Source organism: Natrix helvetica, assembly GCF_964273705.1.
Source record: "Natrix helvetica genome assembly, chromosome: 2".
Taxonomy (NCBI): domain Eukaryota; kingdom Metazoa; phylum Chordata; class Lepidosauria; order Squamata; family Natricidae; genus Natrix; species Natrix helvetica.
The window spans coordinates 93,374,854-93,394,562 of NC_138552.1; the positions used below are offsets into that span (position 1 = coordinate 93,374,854).

At 38.2% G+C, this 19,709-nt stretch overlaps 1 protein-coding gene and 1 long non-coding RNA gene across 6 annotated transcripts in view; one reads left to right on the top strand and one right to left on the bottom strand.

Annotated features, from left to right (window-relative positions):
* The window catches only part of LOC309386009 (PALM2-AKAP2 fusion protein-like), a 73,509-nt gene that overhangs the window by 25,364 nt on the left and 28,436 nt on the right, over positions 1–19,709 (bottom strand). For all 5 annotated transcript variants that reach the window (XM_081940910.1, XM_081940912.1, XM_081940909.1 and 2 more), the window contains exon 2: positions 342–2,694. In XM_081940910.1, the coding sequence (XP_081797036.1) occupies positions 342–2,586 (2,245 nt within the window). In that variant the 5' untranslated portion in view covers positions 2,587–2,694. The remainder of the gene's footprint in view (positions 1–341; positions 2,695–19,709) is intronic.
* The window catches only part of LOC309386014, a 35,072-nt gene continuing 18,814 nt past the window's right edge, over positions 3,452–19,709 (top strand). The window contains exon 1 of the long non-coding RNA XR_014174330.1: positions 3,452–3,477. This is a non-coding gene — a long non-coding RNA (uncharacterized lncRNA). The remainder of the gene's footprint in view (positions 3,478–19,709) is intronic.

Genomic DNA, 19,709 nt, shown 5'->3' on the forward strand with positions numbered 1-19,709 from the left:
TGTTTGTAACTATGATTTATGATCTATGACCTATCACTTCGTTGTTTGTATGTACACTGAGAGCTTATGCACCAGAGAGTTTATAAACAACATTCGCTGTGTGTCTAATTACATTTGGCCAATAAAGAATTATAATTCTAATTTATATTAGATGTTAGAGATTATGTCAGTTGTTTTCATGCCCGGCTGATGAACATTATGGATAAGGGTGGTACTATCAATCTGATCCAATAAGTCATTTATTAATACTTGTTAAAGAAGTTGTGGAACAAGAGGGTTTGTACCCCAATAATCTAAAAACAACTCTCTGGCTAAGGAAACATTCAATACCAAGTTCTTACCTGGTGCAGTTTTGTAAGATGCAGTTCGGGTCGGTGGTGGAGGCGCACTCTTCGTGATAGGGTTCGGTGTTAGATGCATATCTTGTCTTTGTCTTTTTAGTTCCTCCTCTCTCTGTTGGGCTGCACGTATTTCTTCTTCTATCATGGACAAAGTCCTCTGCTTTTTTGACCTTAATTTAAAAGGCCCTACTGTCACCTCTGTTTCTTGCATAGCCAGAATGGAAGCTGTGCTTCTAAGCTCAGCTGCTTCTGAATATTTGCTAAAATAGCTGACTTCTGGCTTGACTTCTTCCACATTGACGCCTTGGGTGGTGTAAGCAACAGGAGATGGTTGCTTTTCCCTGAGTGCAGAATCTGAAGTTGTCTTTGGTGTTGTATCACGTTTCTCTTGCATAGGAGATGACACTTGAGGTGGCTGAAACGTTGAACCATGCCGGTTCTCAGAATATGGTTCCCTGTTCAGCTCTTCTTGTTCCTGCCCATTTGATTGGCCCATGATATCCTTTGCTTGCTGATAATTCATTTTATTAGCCTGCTCAGTGATGGCTTGTTGAATAGCATTTTGAACCAGGAGATCAGCCCGATATTCCAACTGCTCTTCAGTGAGCACAGAGTTGACTAGTGGTGAAGAAGGAGAATAAAAACCATGTTCACTAAGTGACTTTGGAACATCTTGACATTCAGAAGGTGTGTTGGCTTGTGGAGTCTGGGGCAAGGAGAAATCAGTGAGGGAATTTTCTTGAAGGGGATTCATTGTTTCATTAGAGGCACCACTATCACTGATATTGTCCATGCTAAAGTCATTGGAAAGAGTTTCCAAAACAGTTGTATCCTGTGATCTGACAGACAATTCATCTAAACCAGAGTCTAGTTCTTCTGGAGGAGAAGAAACACTGATTGATTTTGAGAACTGATCTAATACACTCTGTTCATCATCCTTTACCACTGTAAGGACTGCTTTGGCACTTGTGAATTCATCATCATCTGACCATATCTTGATGGCCTGAACACACTTTGTAGAGTCGCCATAAAGAGTCGGTCCTGTAGGATCACCAGAGATATTCTGATTAATGCTGACATCTGAGATAAAGGACAGCTTCTCAGTATTTGTAGTAGCTACCTCATTATTACCAGCTTGCCCATATACAGTCATAGGTTTTGTAGCAGAGCTTGTTCGCCTGTCTATTTGGGATGGACCTATTGGTTTATAGAATGGTTGGATAGTGAACATTTTAGGGGTCCCTGATCGTTTCAGGGCAGCTGGATTGTTTTGCTGATCTGAATTTTCCATTAACTGAAATTGTTTCCGAGCAGCTGAAAAATCTATTTGTTCTGTGACAATATCAAGTTTTTGATTTTTATCAGCTGAATCTGACGGTGCAGAGGAATAGGAGGCATACTTTACAGGCATTGATGGTGGTTGTTGCTGTTGTTTCTGTTTGCGTTCTTTGTACTTCTTGTGAGACTCCAAGTGTTCTTCAGCCAGCTGTTCCTCTAATGTTTTCTCTTGGGGTGGATTCCACCACTTTGCAGCTATTTCTGGATTTTTCTTGACAGCCTGGCTTCGGATGAGCTCTCGTCTCTCCTTTTCCAATTCTATTATTTCATCGGAAGGCCTTACTTTACGCACTCTATAATTCTCTCCTGGATCCTCTTCCTCAAAAAGCTTAGATGGCTTTTTGTCTTCCTGAAATGCTCTAAGCTCAAACTTGGCTTCTTTCTTAATGGTAGCTAATGTTAACTCGCCATCCTTGGAGGACCTTGAGCTTGTGGAAGAGCATGGGCTCACTGGCACTTTCAAAGTGTCGCAGGGTTCCTCTTGCAGTATCTCTACAAAATGGCCATTTGGTTTTAGCTTCCCAGGCGCTGTGTTAATTCCACTGTGCTCAAGAGTTGGTTGTGTCTGTCCTCCGACTTTAATGCCATTATGCCCACCGAGTGCCGGGAAATCATTAGTAATATGAACAGATGGACTAGAACCATCCACAGCGACACTTCTCTCAGGTGAAGAGGAAGTCATCCCATTAAAGGGGTTATCAGAAGCAGAATCACAACAATTTGCTTCTAGCACCTCATCAAGATATCTGATCTCTTTAGCAACCTCACTGTCCAAAGATTCATGTCGTTCTTTCAGTCCATTGTGACTGGCAATTGTTGAAAGTAAGTGACTTTGATTGTCTGTTGCACATGTTGCGGTCCCGATTATGTTGTCTCTATGTTCTGAAACAAGGGCTTCGATTTCCATTTTGTCTTGTTCTGTTGTGCAATTACTAGCAGACTCCAAAAAATTGGCACTATAGCGATCTTTCTCTTCTCTTAACTTTATGTCATCTCCATAGCATGTAGCTGATTTCTAAAACGGAAACAGAAGAACAGAAATCAGCCTTTGGAACTGTGTAAACAATTTTTTAAATACATGATATCAAAAATATTTCTATATCATATGAAAAAACAAATTTTAAGTAACACATTTTTATGTGACAAATAAAGCCACATTATAATGATTGGGACTGCCACAACCAAAACTCAGCAAAATAATCACCATTCTAAGTATCTCCCATCTATGCTCATTCTGATAACTACTAATTGTAATTTGCAATTGCTTGTTTTCTCACCAAAACTTTCCTGTGTATGTAGTGACTTGTCTTTTGCATTTACCGAAGAACTGAAAAATCAATCTACATTTATTTGAAGCTTTCATACTCAAGCAGAATCTTCCTTAAATTGATGCCTTCTGGAAATCTTGGGGCTGGTTAGAAATTTTGAGAGATGTAATTCCAACACATACAGAGTATATCAGGTTCGGGGATGTTGGAGGCAAAATATTCAGTGATATAGACAACACATCTCCACACTAATACACATCACTCCCTAACGCACACTATGCACACATTATTTTCCCCTTCTTTTGTAATTTAAAAGTACCCTGCACTGTGGAACAAGGAAGACATTTGTCCAGAAACATAAATCTTAAACATTTTTATGTGGTTTTCATTGTTTCAGTTTCATTTTAAATCAGCAATATTAAATTTTAAATTATTTCCAAGATCAGCTCTAATGATTTACAGGCTGCTCTTTTTAAAAGGGTTTTTATTCTTTCAAATCCACAGGAATGTTGGAAACAAGTTATATACAGGTAAGTGGTATTCTTTGTAGATTTGAGAAGTAACTCTCCAAAAATTGAACAGAGTGAGAAAACTTCCACAGAGGGAGAGAAATCAGCAAAAGAAAGTCTGAGTCTGAAAATGGGCCAGATCAGGCCAGTAGTTGCAAAGACAAGAATTCTGGAACATTTTCCCCAATGTATTTTTTTTGGAATATTGTTCACCACTCTATTCTTATTCCCCTCCTTAGTCACATGAACCAGAGAGAAGTTGCTATTAAAAATGCTGGACAGAATTTCAGAAACCATGCTCTGGATTTTTTCCTTGTTAGGCCCCCCAAAACCAAGAAAGATACATGGTGATTCTTCCAACTTTTCTTTTTTGTTCCACGCTTATAGACAGAATCTTGCCAAGCCAAAGCACTCTACTACCTACATAAAGTATATACTCTGAGAACTATTATGGTGGGACTGTCTTCATCCTCTTTCTTGTACACAAACTATTTCACCTGAGAGGCCTTTTGTTCCTCTGGAATGCATCCCCACCCTCCTGAGAATCCAACCCACAACATTCCATCACACTACTTCTCCAGAACAATAGGGAGCTTCTGCCTTTTAAGATCAACAGTCAACAATAAAGGAACAAGCAGTCGAGATAAATACTTTGAAATAAATCCCCTGGTTTCAAGAAAATGTTTAAAGAGATTAAGATATTCAAGAACAGGAACCATGTGTCAGGGTTCTAAATAGCATCCTCAATCAAATAAGAATCCGAGGCTAGAGGTTCCTCAAAGTTCAAATTTATTAAAGAAGCCATGTTGGCACATCTGGGAAAACATGAATCCGAAAGCTTCCAGGTTTTCCCCACTCAGTTGAAAGTTCAAGACCCTGCCCCAGCACTCACATGTCCATCGCATAGCCCAGCTAGCAATAGTCACGAAGGAAGATTCCTCCCATCCATGTCAGTCCAGGAGCAGGGAAAAAATGGCCTTGACACGCTGAGAAGGAACGTTATTTTGGCTACACATCTCCCATGCTCCATACAATCCCCCATCCTGGTTTCCCATAGTAGAATATGTCTGAATATGTGACAGGCTTGAGGCCCAATACAAAGATGGCTTCCAAGCCTGACACCATGGTTTCCTTACAGTAATTGTGGGGCAGATTCCATGCTCTCATTGTTAACATCTACTAGCCTCTCCTGAAGGGCAACATTTTCTTGCCCACAGACCAATTCTTTCAACAATAGTGGTGAAAACCTACCCTAAAGCATTTTGCTTTCGATTTTGCATTTTTGACTGAATGTACGCTATCAACAAATTAAAGGAGTTAGGCCTTGTGATACAAGTGGTCCTCAGCTTAGGACCACAATGAAGCCCAAAATGTATGTTGTTAAGTGAAAAACTCCTTAAGTGAGTTTTGCCCCATTTTATGAGTTTTCTTGCCAAGTTAAGCGAATCACTGTAGTTATTAAATTAGTAATACAGTTGTTAAGTGAACTTGGCTTCCCCATTGACTTTGCTTGTCAGAAAGTCGCAAAAGATAATCACATGACTCCGGGATACTACAACCATTGCCAAGTATACGAATTTTATTCACATGTCCATGGGGATGCTACAATGGTATGTGTGAAAAATGGTCATAAGTCATTTTTCAGTGCCATTGTAACTTCGAGCGGTCACTAAATGAACTGTTGTAATACAAGGACTACTGTAAAATAAGTCATCTTCAGACAAAGCTGATTAGAGTTTTGGTCTGCTTCTTTATGAAGAGCTAGCAATTTTTCTGAATAATTTTCTTAAAGTTTTTGACTGGTCTACAATGAAAATTATTACAAAGATTTATACAGATCATTAAATATATCAAATACTAATTGACTGATATAATAGATACTTATTACTAGATACTGGTAATTTTAAATTAAAAAATAGGGTTATAAAATGTTTTCTTGATGCTGTTTTATAGAAGAAGTATTTGTTTTTGTTCATTAACTCAGTTACAGGTCCTTTGATCGCTTTTACAGAACATGAAGCAAAGTCTCAAAGCAGCCATTTAAATAATGTTTACTATATTTAAACCCCACATTTCTGCCACCAAGCAATTGTATATCATGAAGAATACAATTTCATATTCTTAAAAAATGTGTCCATATTTTTGATATACAATGGCAGCATTTAAAAACATGTAATACTACTCTTAATACCCTTGCTAACATTTCCTGGGTATGTAGTACTTGCTTTCATTTAAACATTCATGTTTCTGACATATCTGTATAGATTTTGAAACACCAGTTCAGTCTCCAGGCAATAATGCCATCAGACTTATTGTTTATGCAGAGTTAAATCGCACCAATTTAAGACAAGAACAAATTGTTAACTCTCCCTCTGTGTGTGTGTGTGTGTGTGTGTGTGTGTGTGTGTGTGTAACAGGTGGAATATATCATAGCAAAAGTTAACCGAGAGCATCTAGAGGTAACAATTGTTTGATTATGGGAATACTGTCCAAAATTACTCTCTACATTTCTTCTCAAATATCTTTCTGTTTGTTATAGGTAGTTTCATAAAAATGAAAAATGCTTTTGTCACATATACTTCAATTTCAAAATTAACTTATTTTTCGCTCCATAAGATGCTCCGGACCATAAGATGCACCTAGCTTTTGGGGAGGAAAACAAGAAAACAAAAAATTGGTTTGTTTCGGCCACGAAAATCTTGCATGGCTTTGTCTAAACCTTTTAAGACTTATTTTCAGTTGTAACATGCTGTTATACAGAATAACAGAGCTGGAAGGGACCTTGGAGGTCTTCTAGTCCAACCCCCTTCTCAGGCAGGAAACCCCTATATTGTTTCAGCCAAAAGCTCTTGATGCTGTGGAAGAAATTTCTCATAGGTCAGGCTGTTCCCACAATAGATTTTTTTCTCCTGGGACCCGGGTCTGTTCTGTTGCTGCCACTGCCTATCACCATTGCTCACCACCACTTGCCGCCTATTGCTGCCACTGCTGCTTGCCACCTGGAACAGCTGATCAGTGGTATTCTGGGAGGCCGATCCAACCACTGATATGCAGCGGCGGCGAATGGCAGCAGCAACAGGCAGTGGTGACAGACCATTTGCCGCTGCTACCTGTCAGCGCACCAACCCCCTCCACCCCCGCCACTGCAACCCGGTCTGTGACGCAATATTTGCTCCATCACACTCACAGACATTTCCAACCACTTTTTTTTGGGGGGGGGTGCGTCTTATAGTGCAAAAAATATGGTATTTATTGTGCAAGTTAACACATAAAAAATAGTATAATATAGACTAATCTATGCCTTCAAGAAATCCATGAACAGCTAGATTCCAGAATCCATCAACTAATATTACTGCATGGATTGATCACTCACCATACACAATAGGAGAAGCAGCTGAAAAAATTAGGCAGACAATTATTAGGCACATATTATTAATTTGTAAGGGCTCACTGATGTATGTTTCCTGCCTAGGCAGGGGGTTGGACTAGAAGACCTCCAAGGTCCCTTCCAACTCTACTATTGTATTGTATTGTATGTCAATCATCCGACAAACTCTGTCTCCTGTTGTAGTTAAATAGATCTAATCATAGTTATTATATTTCATTCAGAATTAATGCTTGCATAAGAAAAAAAAAGCTTTGCATGTTCATCTTCCATGCAAGCCAAGCCATTATAGTTTCCAGGAACTTTCTTTCATTTGAATTATATCAGAGGAGACAAGGCATAACGAACAAAGAAAGTTAAGGTTAATTAGAATTTTGTCCTAAATATAGTTTACAACCCCCTTCAAAATTTGCTTTCAAATAATGAATTGCGTTGGCAATTCTCAGATAATAAAATTTCAGAAAATCTGGCAATTTTTACCCAGAGGTCTTGTGGAAACACATCATGAGATTAGGCAATCTAAAAACTGGAAATTGTTAAAGTAATTCTTAACATTATTTTAAAGTGGGTCATAATGGTGCTCTACCAATATCTGATTTACGGGAAAACTTATTTAAGGTCATATATGCCTACATGATGATTAATCCAGAAGAAGAAGCTGGAAGGAATTTTTATGTAAAAAATTCAAGAAAGATGCCAGATAATTCTATAATTTAGTCCCTCTCTCCGCTAATTGTATCCAACCCAAAATGTTACTGGAATCCAAACATAGGCTTGTAAATGTTGGGAGGCCATAATATTTAAAGAAATGAAACTATGAAGAAGTATTTAATTTTTGTTCACAAAATTATTAATTTCTAAAATTAATTTTCAGTGGTGTAGTCTCTCCTGAACGCAGGGAAATCAGAACACTTCCTAAGCATAGAGAAAATGCAATCCACATCATTATCATAGTGTAAGCATAAAATGACCTACTAAAGAACAGCAAATGTTGCTACCTAACCTTTTTTTACTGACATGACTGATTTTATTTGCTTATTAAAATCTGATGTCAGTTTGTTTCACAATTTCTATTTTTAGCACACAAAGGGCAAAGGCTTCAAAAGTAACGATGTAAGCTCCTACCAAAGAAAATCACAAACAGCATGCTCATGACATAACTATCTCACATATATTCCTAATTACCTACAATCAGGGCATGCAATATGACTTAATTTAATTTAATTTAATTTAATTTAATTAGCACTTCTAGACCGCCCCCTCTCCCAAAAGGGACTCGGGGCGGTGTACAGTCCATATCAAAACATCATACATAATAACAATTAAAATTATTAGATGGATAAATACATAAATATAAATATAAATAAGAGGAGGATAAAATAGACAGAACTGTAATTGCTAAATAAATAATTTAAAATATACAAAATTTAAAACCCCAGTGTCCTATAAAATTAAATCCCCTAAAAAACCAGTAGGAAATATATATGCCAGGAGGTAGACGTTAAGAATTATGCCAGGCCAGCCAGTCGGAACAGGTGTGTCTTCAGTTTCTGCCGGAAGGAGCGGAAGTCAGTGGTGGTTCTAATGTCGGGGGGGAGGTCATTCCAGAGGGTTGGGCCCATCACAGAGAAGGCCCTACTCCTTGGTGTCGCCCGTTGGCATTGCCTAGTGGACGGCACCAGGAGAAGCCCCTCCCTGTGAGAGCGAATTGGCCGCAGGGATGTGTGCGGGAGGATGCGATCCCGCAGGTAACTAGGCCCTATGCCATGGAGCGCTTTAAAGATGGTAGTCAAAACCTTGAAACGCACCCGAAAGACCACAGGTAGCCAGTGCAGCTCGCGCAGGAGCGGTGTTACGTGGGAGTACCTAGTACTCCCCATGACTGCCCGCGCGGCTGCGTTCTGGACTAGCTGCAGTCTTCGTGCGCGTCCCAAGGGAAGCCCCATGTAGAGAGCATTACAGTAGTCCAGGCGAGACGTCACCAGTGCATGAGTGACCGTGCGTAGGGCATCCCGGTTACATAACTCCTTAAATGCATGCCATTATTAGCATTATAACAGTCCTTCTAATTAAACATGTGTTTTCATGAGATGTACAAGCTAATGAAAATAATTGCTGAAACTCTGGTGCTTTCTATTATCCAAACGTGGCTGGGAGAGAGGAAGAAAAATGAAACTAAAAGAATTCAGAAAACAAAGAGCAGATATGGCCCTTACACTCTTCCCAAAAAATGACCAAAATTTGGGCATTTGGCAGTCCACCACACTCAACACCACAGAAATATTTCAACTCCCTTGACCGGTCTATCCTCCCATCATCTATGTTCTTTTGGCCTTGTACTCTATGGCCCCTGTTACTAACTAGCATACCTGCTCTGGCCCTTTGTGAAGCAGCTGTTGGCTGCACAAATTTTTCTTCTCAAGTTGCCTATGGCGATTTCTTACAAGACCTGGACAATGTGACCACACTGGGGCAGGGGCAGCTCATCAACACCAGAAGCAAGAAGATGGCAAAGATCAATTGGGGTGGCAGAGTGCAGGGAAACAGGGTCTTGTGAGTTTAGGATGGTGATTGTGGCTAGGATGGCTCAGGTTACAGTACCCAGAGCGGTTGCAGGTTTGCACCACACTGCTGGGCCAGCTGGGACTTTCTGGATCTCTATGGTTTTACACCACACTGCTGGGGCAGATAAGGCTTCTAGGAATAGTTGCAGCTTCATGCTGTATCTCAAGAGCTATGGTGTGCCGAGACCTTCTGAATCGCAGAGTGGCAAGCAGCCCCAAAGATGTGTAGTCTGGAGAGCTTGTGACCCGCAAGACAGGACACAGGGTGGCCAAAAGGGAAGAGATGCAGGAGGAGGGGGGAAATAGCCAGGGGACGTTGAAGAAGAAATCGTCACTAACTAAGGCTTGGGGCTGGGAGAGACCAAACCCAGAATGGCTTGGATTGAGATGATCCTCAGACAACTATTAACCAAATTTTGTCAACAATAGCAGCTGGGAGTGTTGGATAATTATCACTAAGTAATGTGGTCAAGTGACATCATGCTTTATGAGTGCATTTCTTAATAACAGAAATTCTGGTCCTGATTGCAGTTGTATAGGTCGAGAACTACTTGTAAGTTGCAGAATGGAACTGTTTTAATAATACCAAATATTTGTGCATTTATTATAGGGAGATTATGGCTGTACTGATTGATAGCATCATATTTATATGGATAAAATAAGGATGTGGAAGATGAAAGGATTAAACAACTGTGTGGGCTAATATCTGTACTGGATAGACATAAATCAACTGCAACTCAATTTTGGTAAGGCAGAATTGATAGTGTTTGGTAGAAAAAAAAGTTTGGTAGAACAGATACAAGAATTTGATAGGTTAATTTGGGGAATCTTGAGGTGCCTAAGGACCTGTCCATCATTAGGGCAGTTTCTTAGATCATGTCATCTCAGCTGAGTGCTGTTGGCTAGAGCTGCTTCTAGCTGCCAAATTCACTTTTCATTTAAATATCCACCTCATTATAGACCATGCGCCTCTGATTGTCTTCTGTATCTCTATGTGGAGCACCCCTTGAAGATGCCATGTAGTAATTGAGACAGAATTATTCAGGCTTATTTCAGATGACAGAAAAAGAAACAATGGCTTGCAGTGATTAAAATATAGATTTTGGTCATACAAATGGAAAAAAAACCTTGCCAAAAAAGCCAACACAGTTCTAGGCTGCATCAACAGAGGGATAGAATCAGGATCACGTGAAGTGTTAATACCACTTTATAATGCTTTGGTAAGGCCACACTTGGAATACTGCATTCAGTTATGGTCACCACGATGTAGAAAAGATGTGGAGACTCTAGAAAGAATGCAGCGAAGAGCAACAAAGATGATTAGGGGACTGGAGACTAAAACCTATGAAGAATGGTTGCAGGAACTGGGTATGTCTAGTTTAATAGAAAGAAGGACTAGGGGAGACATGATAGCAGTGTTCCAATATCTCATATATTTAAAGTTTCCACACACTAAGCACAATTTGCAACAGAGAAGACAGAAAGTTTACAAAACTTCAATCATTCTGTTTTGATTTTAATAAAATTCCCCTTGAAGAAGGGGAAAAGAGCTTACCTTATTTCTCATTTATTCTTTAAAGTAGAGATGTTTCCCTTTCCCACTACAAAAGCTTCTTTTTTTAGCCCATCAAAATCAAATTCCTTCCCTGCCTCCTTATGGGATGGTGATGTCAGTAAGCTGGTTTATCAAAAGAGCACGAGAGCAAATGAGCAGAAGCTTTCTCCCCACTCTCAACCCATTCATACAATGGGATATTAGAAAGCAAATGTCAGCTGCGTCTATAGTGCAGAACAGTGGGAATGTTTAGCCTGAACCATTGTGACACTGCCATTATTTTATGTGTCTCATGTGGGACACCATTGCTGCTATGTGAAGCAACATAACCTTTCTACTTGGTAACCACAAAAAGAGAGAGAAAGAAACAAAAATACTAAAAAACTTAAATGTTAAGGTTTCAAAGGACAAAGCTGCAAATCCATGAAGCGCACACACATTCTTCTAGGCTTATTGCCTAGGCTTTTGGGTAGAGTATCATTAATCAATGTAACTTTAAAATATGTAAAATTATGTCCAGAAGTCATTACAGTGAAGACCAATCCTTCATTGTAGTTTGTAAATTGGGAAATGACACTCTTGTCATATATGATTAATATACATAATCTCCAGATAACTAATTACATTAAAATAAAATTTACACTAAAACAAAATAAAAACAATCAGAAGAGAAAATTCTTTCATATTACTTAAGAATACTTACGAATAAGTATTACTAAGAATAATTTTATGATTACTCCTATAATTGAATACATCTTTTTTTCAAAAAGGACTGAAATGCAATTAATTTTATATTTGCATTTGCTTTTCCATATTGCCACTTTCAGATTGTGTTAACCATTTTGTTGAGTATCTATATGTTCTAAATTTTGAAAACAACACTTAAACACTAAGTTTCACGACATTTTAGTTTTTAAAATATCAGATGAGATCAGAGAACAATCAGAAAAAATATATTAACTGGGTAGGGATCCATTTTTTAATCAAAATCATACTGGATGTAATTTTCATGCCCTACATAATCATTAGTATTTATCCATTGGTTAAATTAAAATAAAAATCAAAATATTCATTTTAGAGTCAATGAGATCTTCTCCCACCAAAATGTTAATTGCTACAATGACCATGGGAGGGAGAAGAGAGTTGTCTATTGAATACAGCTTTCCCACAAATAATTCATTTATTTCTGTTCACCAAGATTCTTCCTTCTCTTCTCTGTTTCCTTCAGAGCTGGGCTTCATTGCTGCTCTTTTGTCGCATGAATAGAGGGCCAAATCTACATACATTTATTATATTTTGCATTGTTTAAGGTTGCTTGCAATGTTTGCATTATCAAAGCAAGCCCCATACAATTTAATTCCACCTTCTCAACCTTGTGCCCTCCAAGATTGTCATACTATCATAAATTACATCACTTCGAACCCTGAAGCTTTCCACCAATGGATGTAGTCTTGATGAATGATGGACCTGAAATGCACATCAGGGCCACTCATCAAGCTGAAGAGTGGTGTAGGCATATTAATTTACATTGGTTCTCAGTTCTCAATTTTTAGATCCTCATTCCCCAGCTTGGTTGCCTCATGGTCTCCTGGTATAGTTGATGACAACACCATAATCACAACTGAAAGGAATGGTCATAAAGCCATCTCATGGATCACTTTCCCCAAATCCACCCCACAAATAAATGCCAGGTTTTGGCAAAATCACTGTAAAACACTATCATGGGACTGTGGGGCTCTGCAAATGAGGCCAGTTGCTGAGCACCCAAAATGCAATCATGTGACCTCAAAGGGGTGAACTTTGTTAGAACTTTGAATCTGGGTTGTGAGTATCCCGTAAGATCTTTGAATGGTTGCTAAGCTATTAGTAGTAAATTGAAGACTACTTGTATAATCAAGTCCTTAACTCGTTCATTGCCACACTCAATTTTAATAGAATTTTGTGTTATCCTTATCTGCCATATTCAACTTTAATCAGCATTGTTAAAGAAATGCTTTTGTGTAGTGAGTGACTATACTTTAAAAGTTTGGTTTGAAGATGTCAGACATCACTTTTGTTTCCATCTCATGGCTTGAGACTTTCACTTTCATTGAAGGACATCATTGTTAGGTTGTGCTTAGGGACGTGATGGTGAACTTATGGCATGCATGCCACAGGTGGCATGGGAAGTCATATCTGCTGGCACACAAGCCGTCAGCTCCAGCACGCATGCCGGCCAGCTGATTTTTGGCCTTCCAGAAGGCCAGGGGAAGCCATTTTCTCTCTCCCCAGGCTTCGGGAAAGCCTCCGGAGCCTGGGGAGGGCAAAGTTGGCCCTGTTTCTCACCGTCCCCAGGCTCCGGAGGCTTTTCTGGAGCCTGGGGAGGGAGAAAATAGCCTCCCCAGCCCCCCAGAGGAAATACCAAGCTCAGCTTGGAGGCAAGCAGTGTGGTATGCATGGGGACCGTGGGGCAAGGTTGTGCGTGTATGCACATGGGGGCACACTTTGGATTATGGGTGCCAGCACGTGCACTCACTATCGCGCACACATTTTTGGCACCCAGCAACAAAAAGGTTAGCCATCACTGGCTTAGGGTATTAGTTGGTCTTAAATCTGGTTCTGTTCTTAAATAGCCATGCCCTTTTCATCTCCTCCAATTATTATAACTGGTTTTAGTAGTAGGCTTCAGGACAATTATTATAACTGGTTTTAGTAGTAGGCTTCAGGATCCAAGACAAGGTACTAGCAGTTTCCTAGCAGTTATCAAGCTTTTGGTAGCTGATTCAGCTGTCAACAAGATTCTCACAGAGTTTCCTTTAACCAGATCTTCTGAAAGAGAGTGGGATATGGTTACAGTAATTCTGTAATGGATTATTTTCCCTTCAGAATCCAATTTATCTTTTGTTACTAACAGGGTTTCTATGAACTGGTGAGCTGGCTGTTCTTTTCCAAGGCTAGCTGAGGAATTTGCAGATGCCTGTTGTTTCCCCAAATATCTCCTAAACATCAGGCTGTGAATTCCCTTTGTGTATAAAACAAACTGTGACCCCTTAATAGCTTTCTCTGAAGAGCTAATTTGTAAGCTGGTGGGGAGAGAGATCTGTCTCCACTGCAACGTGGGGAAAGCTTCGTGTGCATTAGTGTTTGCTTTACCATCCAATGATCAGTATCTTTACCTAAACACTGAAAAAACAAGGGAAACGTTTATTGTCATCTATAAGAAATATATTTCCTTCATTAGGAGACAAATCATGGTCAAAGCAGTCATCTTGAAAAACATAGCAAAAATAAAGGTAAAAAGCATTTTCAATTGTTCCATAAAGATAGGGAGTTGTTAGGATGTTTAACATGTGGAAATTTATGAAACTCTTATCAGCTGGAAAGACTGTTCTCAAAACTATGTTTCATATATAAAAGGAGAGAGACTTGTACGCTGATGCTCAATTTATGGAATCTTTTCCACAGAAACACGGAGGTCAGGCTAAAATGGCTGTTTGGCGCAAAACAAATCTGTCTGCTTATTGCCTTTTGAATTGGTTTTGAATTGCATTCTTCAGTTTTTATTGTATTTTAAGATAGACCTCTTTGTAATGTTGTTTTGTGCACAATTCTGCTGCCACTGAATATAGGACAGTTAAATTTCTTTTAATCAATTTGGTTGCTGCTGCTGCTGTTGAATGTAATCATTACATAAACAGATGTGTATATTCTTTTGTTTGCCTTTTAATATTTGCATGGGTGACCATATTAACATGTTGGCTCTTAATATGTTGGGATAAACAAAGAGACAGGTCACTATTTATAGATTACAAATAAGTCTATAACTACTATTTTCAAATACTCTGCTGAAATTACAAATTTATTAGTAATTTAGTCCACGTATGGCTTATCATACATGGACTAACAATACATATTAAAATTTCACATAAATTAGTAAAAACATAATAAAATATAAATGTTAAAAAAGGTCTATGTTCAAATAGCAACATCTAGACCATCTAACGCAGCATATATTATATTAAAAAAAAACCAGATACTGGACTGGTATATGCCCTCAATTTACAACCAGTCACGAAAAGTACTATATCTACAATAATCATGCAATCTGCATTTGACCAATTATTTAGATGAGGATGTTGGATGTACAGATTACAAAATAATATTACATAGCAAACAAAAAGTACTCCAACTTATTTAACTAACTCAATATCCACCTTTTTCTATAGGTGCTCAAGACATCACTGTAAGGAGCTACGGTGGCACAGTGGTTAGAGTGCAGTACTGCAGGCTACTTCTGCTGACTGCTGGCTGCCTGCAATTTGGCAGTTCAAATCTCACCAGGCTCAAGGTTGACTCAGTCTTCCAACCTTCTGAGGTCGGTAAAATGAGGACCCAAGTTGTTGGGGGCAATAGGCTGTCTCTGTAAACCGCTTAAAGAGGGCCGTGAAGCACTGTAAAGCGGTATATAAGTCTAAGTGCTATTGCTATCTCTCTGCAAAATACACCCTGTGAGGTAGACTAAGGCAAGGGTCCCTAATCCTGGACCATGGCCCACTACCTGGCCTTGAGATGTTTCGGAACTGGGCCTCAGAAGTGGCAGGAAAGCATGTGGGCATCCCCACTTGCGCAACCATCAATGTCTGTGCAAATGGAGTTGCTCACTTGCATATACCCACCGCTCATATGGACCATCCCTTCTCTTCTCCTGCTGGTCCACAAAGCTGGAAAGGTTGAGGAACTTCAGACTAAGGGGAAGGAATGACTGAACCAAAATTATCCAGTTAAGTTTCAACTGTTGGGGCATGAACCTGAACCCTGATCTTTGAATCTTAGTCCAACATCTTAACAATTATACTATAATGAAATGAAATCTCACAGGGTAATTTAGTTATTTATTTCTTGTACAGTCTCATCTCCTCCATCTATATGTTTAGTATTTAATTGTTTTTATATTATTTATATTGTTATTCATGTATTTTATCTGCATTTTATCTGGCTGTACACCGCCCCGAGTCCCTTTTTGGGAGAGGGGGCGGTTTAGAAATCCAAAGAAATAAATAAATAATAAATAAATAAGTTACCTCTAAGGGTGGCTATTTTAAATGAGATTAGGAAGAGAGATGACTAATTTATCTGTTAATTGTTTCACTACGAGGGAAAAATAATCTTATTTATTCTTAAATAAATATTAAATTACGTTAATAACATTTCAGTTTCCTACTGGAGTGTAAAATCAAATGCAAGATGCGCTGAATACCTCATCCATAGTTTATATAAAACAAACATCTATAAGTCACCAACACAACTTTTTTCCATATGTAATGACTATGGGCCAGTTGCATATGCTCCCTCTCAGCCCAACTCATTTCATCTTGTTATTATGGGGAAAATAAGAGAAGGAAAGAGTATTGGGTATGTTTGCCACCTTGAATTATTTATAAAAAATAATACAGGCAGGCAGGAAACAAACAAACAAACAAACGAGTTTGTATAAACAGGAAAAGGAAAAATCTCATCATTGCCCTTGTAAAATAAAAGGAAGGAAAAAAGAGGACAAATGTTCAATAAATTAAATAACTGAGATTACGTTTTATGATGGGAACTATATTTTAATGATATAGAAAAACAACCCAACTAGATTTTTCTTTGGTTAGTTTACTAGAAACACATATAACAACAAAGAAAGTTCTAAAACTGTGTGCCTATAATCTGATTTTATAAACTGAAACAAATTTTTCTGGTTTCAAAAGATTCAAAGTGTTTACCATGCAGTTAACCCACTGAATTATGCAATGATAGAAATATGCCAAAATTCCTTTCCTTAAAATATAGATCAGGGTATTTTTAAAATCACTGCAACAAAACCTGCTTAGTTTATCAACACAAAGGCTACAAATAAATGTGCTATACAATCCCACGATTGTTTATTTGAAAAAAGAATAGTTTAAAAGAAAACATCTAAAAGAGGAAAGAATCTGTTTGATAAATGAATATTATCCCATAGTTGTTTCCTAATAAACCCCACTATGTATAATGAAACATCTCCATAAATTATTTGCATATGATTAAAATAAAGACAAATAGTGATGTAAGTTTTCCAGAAAAAAAATGAACATGGGGAAAAATGCACTTTTTTCAGAATTCTTTTATTGGGGGGGGGGGGGCAGAATTGGAAAAATCTGTAGTACTTCAACATTTTAAGTACATTTTCTAATTATCAGAAAACATGTTTGGTGAATGAAGCACAGTGATATATACACACTATATAATATTGCATTCGTTATTCTAATAGAAAAGTTTCACTGAAGTCTTTCTTAGTGTTTCCAGAAAAAGTTGCCTTTTTTTCAAAAGGAGGGAAGACCTGAAGCAAAAATGGGTGTCCCTCCCCATTTCTAAAAGTTTTTTTTGTCTCGCATCTTCTCATTTTTAGTTGGCGACTACACTTTGGATGAGGGCAAAGGCCACAGTAGGCAGGGTGACAGGATAAAGTGGGTAAAATCAGGATTTGCTTCATTTTCCCTCTTAGAAAAGAACTTCAGAGTTTCTTTAACCCTAAAATTTTCTATTTCAATAGCATGCAAAACCATGTCACCCAAATTTGCCAGTTGTTATGGGCAGAACTCCAAGGCTGTGATGCTCATGGTTCTGAAGCCTCAGGCCCCTCATCTGTGGATGATAAACTTAGATTTTGAGAAGTGGGATATTTTTATTTTACAATAATATCAACCTATTTGGAGAACCTTAACTTTCAAGCTAAAGAACTGAAATTCATATTTTCCCTCAAGCTGAAAAACTGCTACATGTTTCTACCATTTCATGGGTGGTTTATAGGTATACAATACACATGTAGGGCCTAGGAAGCTTGTTTACTTGCTGTATAGTGCCTGTTGCACAATTGAAATAGACCTTTTGCCCAGATGTTATGCTATTCTTGCTCTTCCAGAGCATTTAAAAAACAAGCCAATCCTAAATTAAATTTAAAGCATTTGGATTCCTCATGGTAGCATTCAACTATCTGAGGGCAGATGTAGCTTGTTTTGTTTTAAACTAGAAGAACTAGAACTAAAAAAAAGAAAAAGAAGTTCAAAACCAGTGATCAATTCTGGAACTAATTAGTCAAGATTATTTTCTCATGGAAACTTGGGACAGTATAAAGTTTTGGTATTGTTACAATATTTTATTTGCAGTCTTGGAGCTATTGATCTAATATTCAGCGAAACATGTTTCATACAGCAAGATCTTTTTTCCTATAAATTGTGAGATCTACCTGAATATATAGTCAATATATTTAACAGCCATATTGACACTTCAGCTCAGCTACTGTAAATTAATACAATTTGATGGAATTAAATTCCCAGTTCGGGAGAATTCAGGGTAGGAAGCCTACTGCAAGGAAAAGAGATTTCACAGATCAATTAAAAAAATCTCTTGGTTTATATATTTAACTATTATAGTCTACTTTAAAAAAGAAAAGAGAATCATCCTTCCAGATGTAGCCTTTCAAAAGAGTAGCTTATTGTTCCTTTAATGAAGGTGCTTAAAGAAACTATAACTGAAGACCAGACAATGGTGAGAATGATATGGTATTTCCCTTATTATATTAATTATATCAATAGTTAAATATAGAACTGATTCTCTGCATATATTTTGTACATCCATGTTTATTAACTGGGCTGAAATTCATTCATCAAGAAGCTTAGGAGACAAATGGCTGTGCATTTGTGTGTGTGATTAAGTAAATTTGCAAGGTACTGTATGTTGTGCTCTGCAAACTCTCACAACACATTAACATACAGGTAGTCCCCGGGTTAAGAACACCATCCATTCCTAAATCTGTCTTTATCTCAGATTTGTATATTAAACCAGAACAGATTATTTAGTCAAATATTAGTCTTAGTATATGGCATTAATTTCACCTTTCTGTGTATTTTAATATCCAGAACATTTCAGCTTATGCAGTAGCTCTTGACAAAGATGCTCTTCCCATTCTTCTTCCCTCAACCCCCCATCCTTCAGAGTGCTTTACTCTTTGGTCCATAATCCGGACCAATATTTGGTCTCAACATCCCTCTTCATTCTATTCAAAATCAAGCAGGTATATGAGGTTCCCTTCTCTTTGATTATTTCACACTGGAGTTGGCTGCAGTAGGAGGAAAAGAACATGGATGTGCTAGCCACAGAGAACACCACTAGAAAAAAAACGAAGGGACAGGGATGGTTTGCTTTCTTAAAAGCCACCAGGTGAAGTTCAAGAATAGTGCAAATCTTCAGATGGGCATCCAATAACAATTGCAGGGCAGATAACATCTTCAAAACTGCTTTGCAAGTTCACACTTTATACCAAGCTATGGTTTATTGAATCATGGTTTATTGAATAAAGGAATAAGAAATCATATAAAGATAATAGCCATGGTTATAATCCAAAAAAAGATGGGTTTATTTAATATGATAACCTAAACGAAAACATCATTGTGTAGTGCAGTGTTTCTCAAACTTGGCGACTTTAAGTCCTGTGGACTTCAACTCCCAGAATCCCCCAGCCAGCATAGCTGGCTGGGGAATTCTGGGAGTTGAAGTCCACAAGACTTAAAGTCGCCAAGTTTGAGAAACACTGGTGTAGTGCAATGAGTAAACCCAATGTCTCCTTCAACATAGCCTAAGCCCTAAAATAGTGGCTCAGAAGACTTTTTCACAAGATCCACGTCTACAGCCAGTGCCTGCATAGAGCGATCTCCATTCTTTCCTCATCCAAAACAGTGTTTTAGAGAAG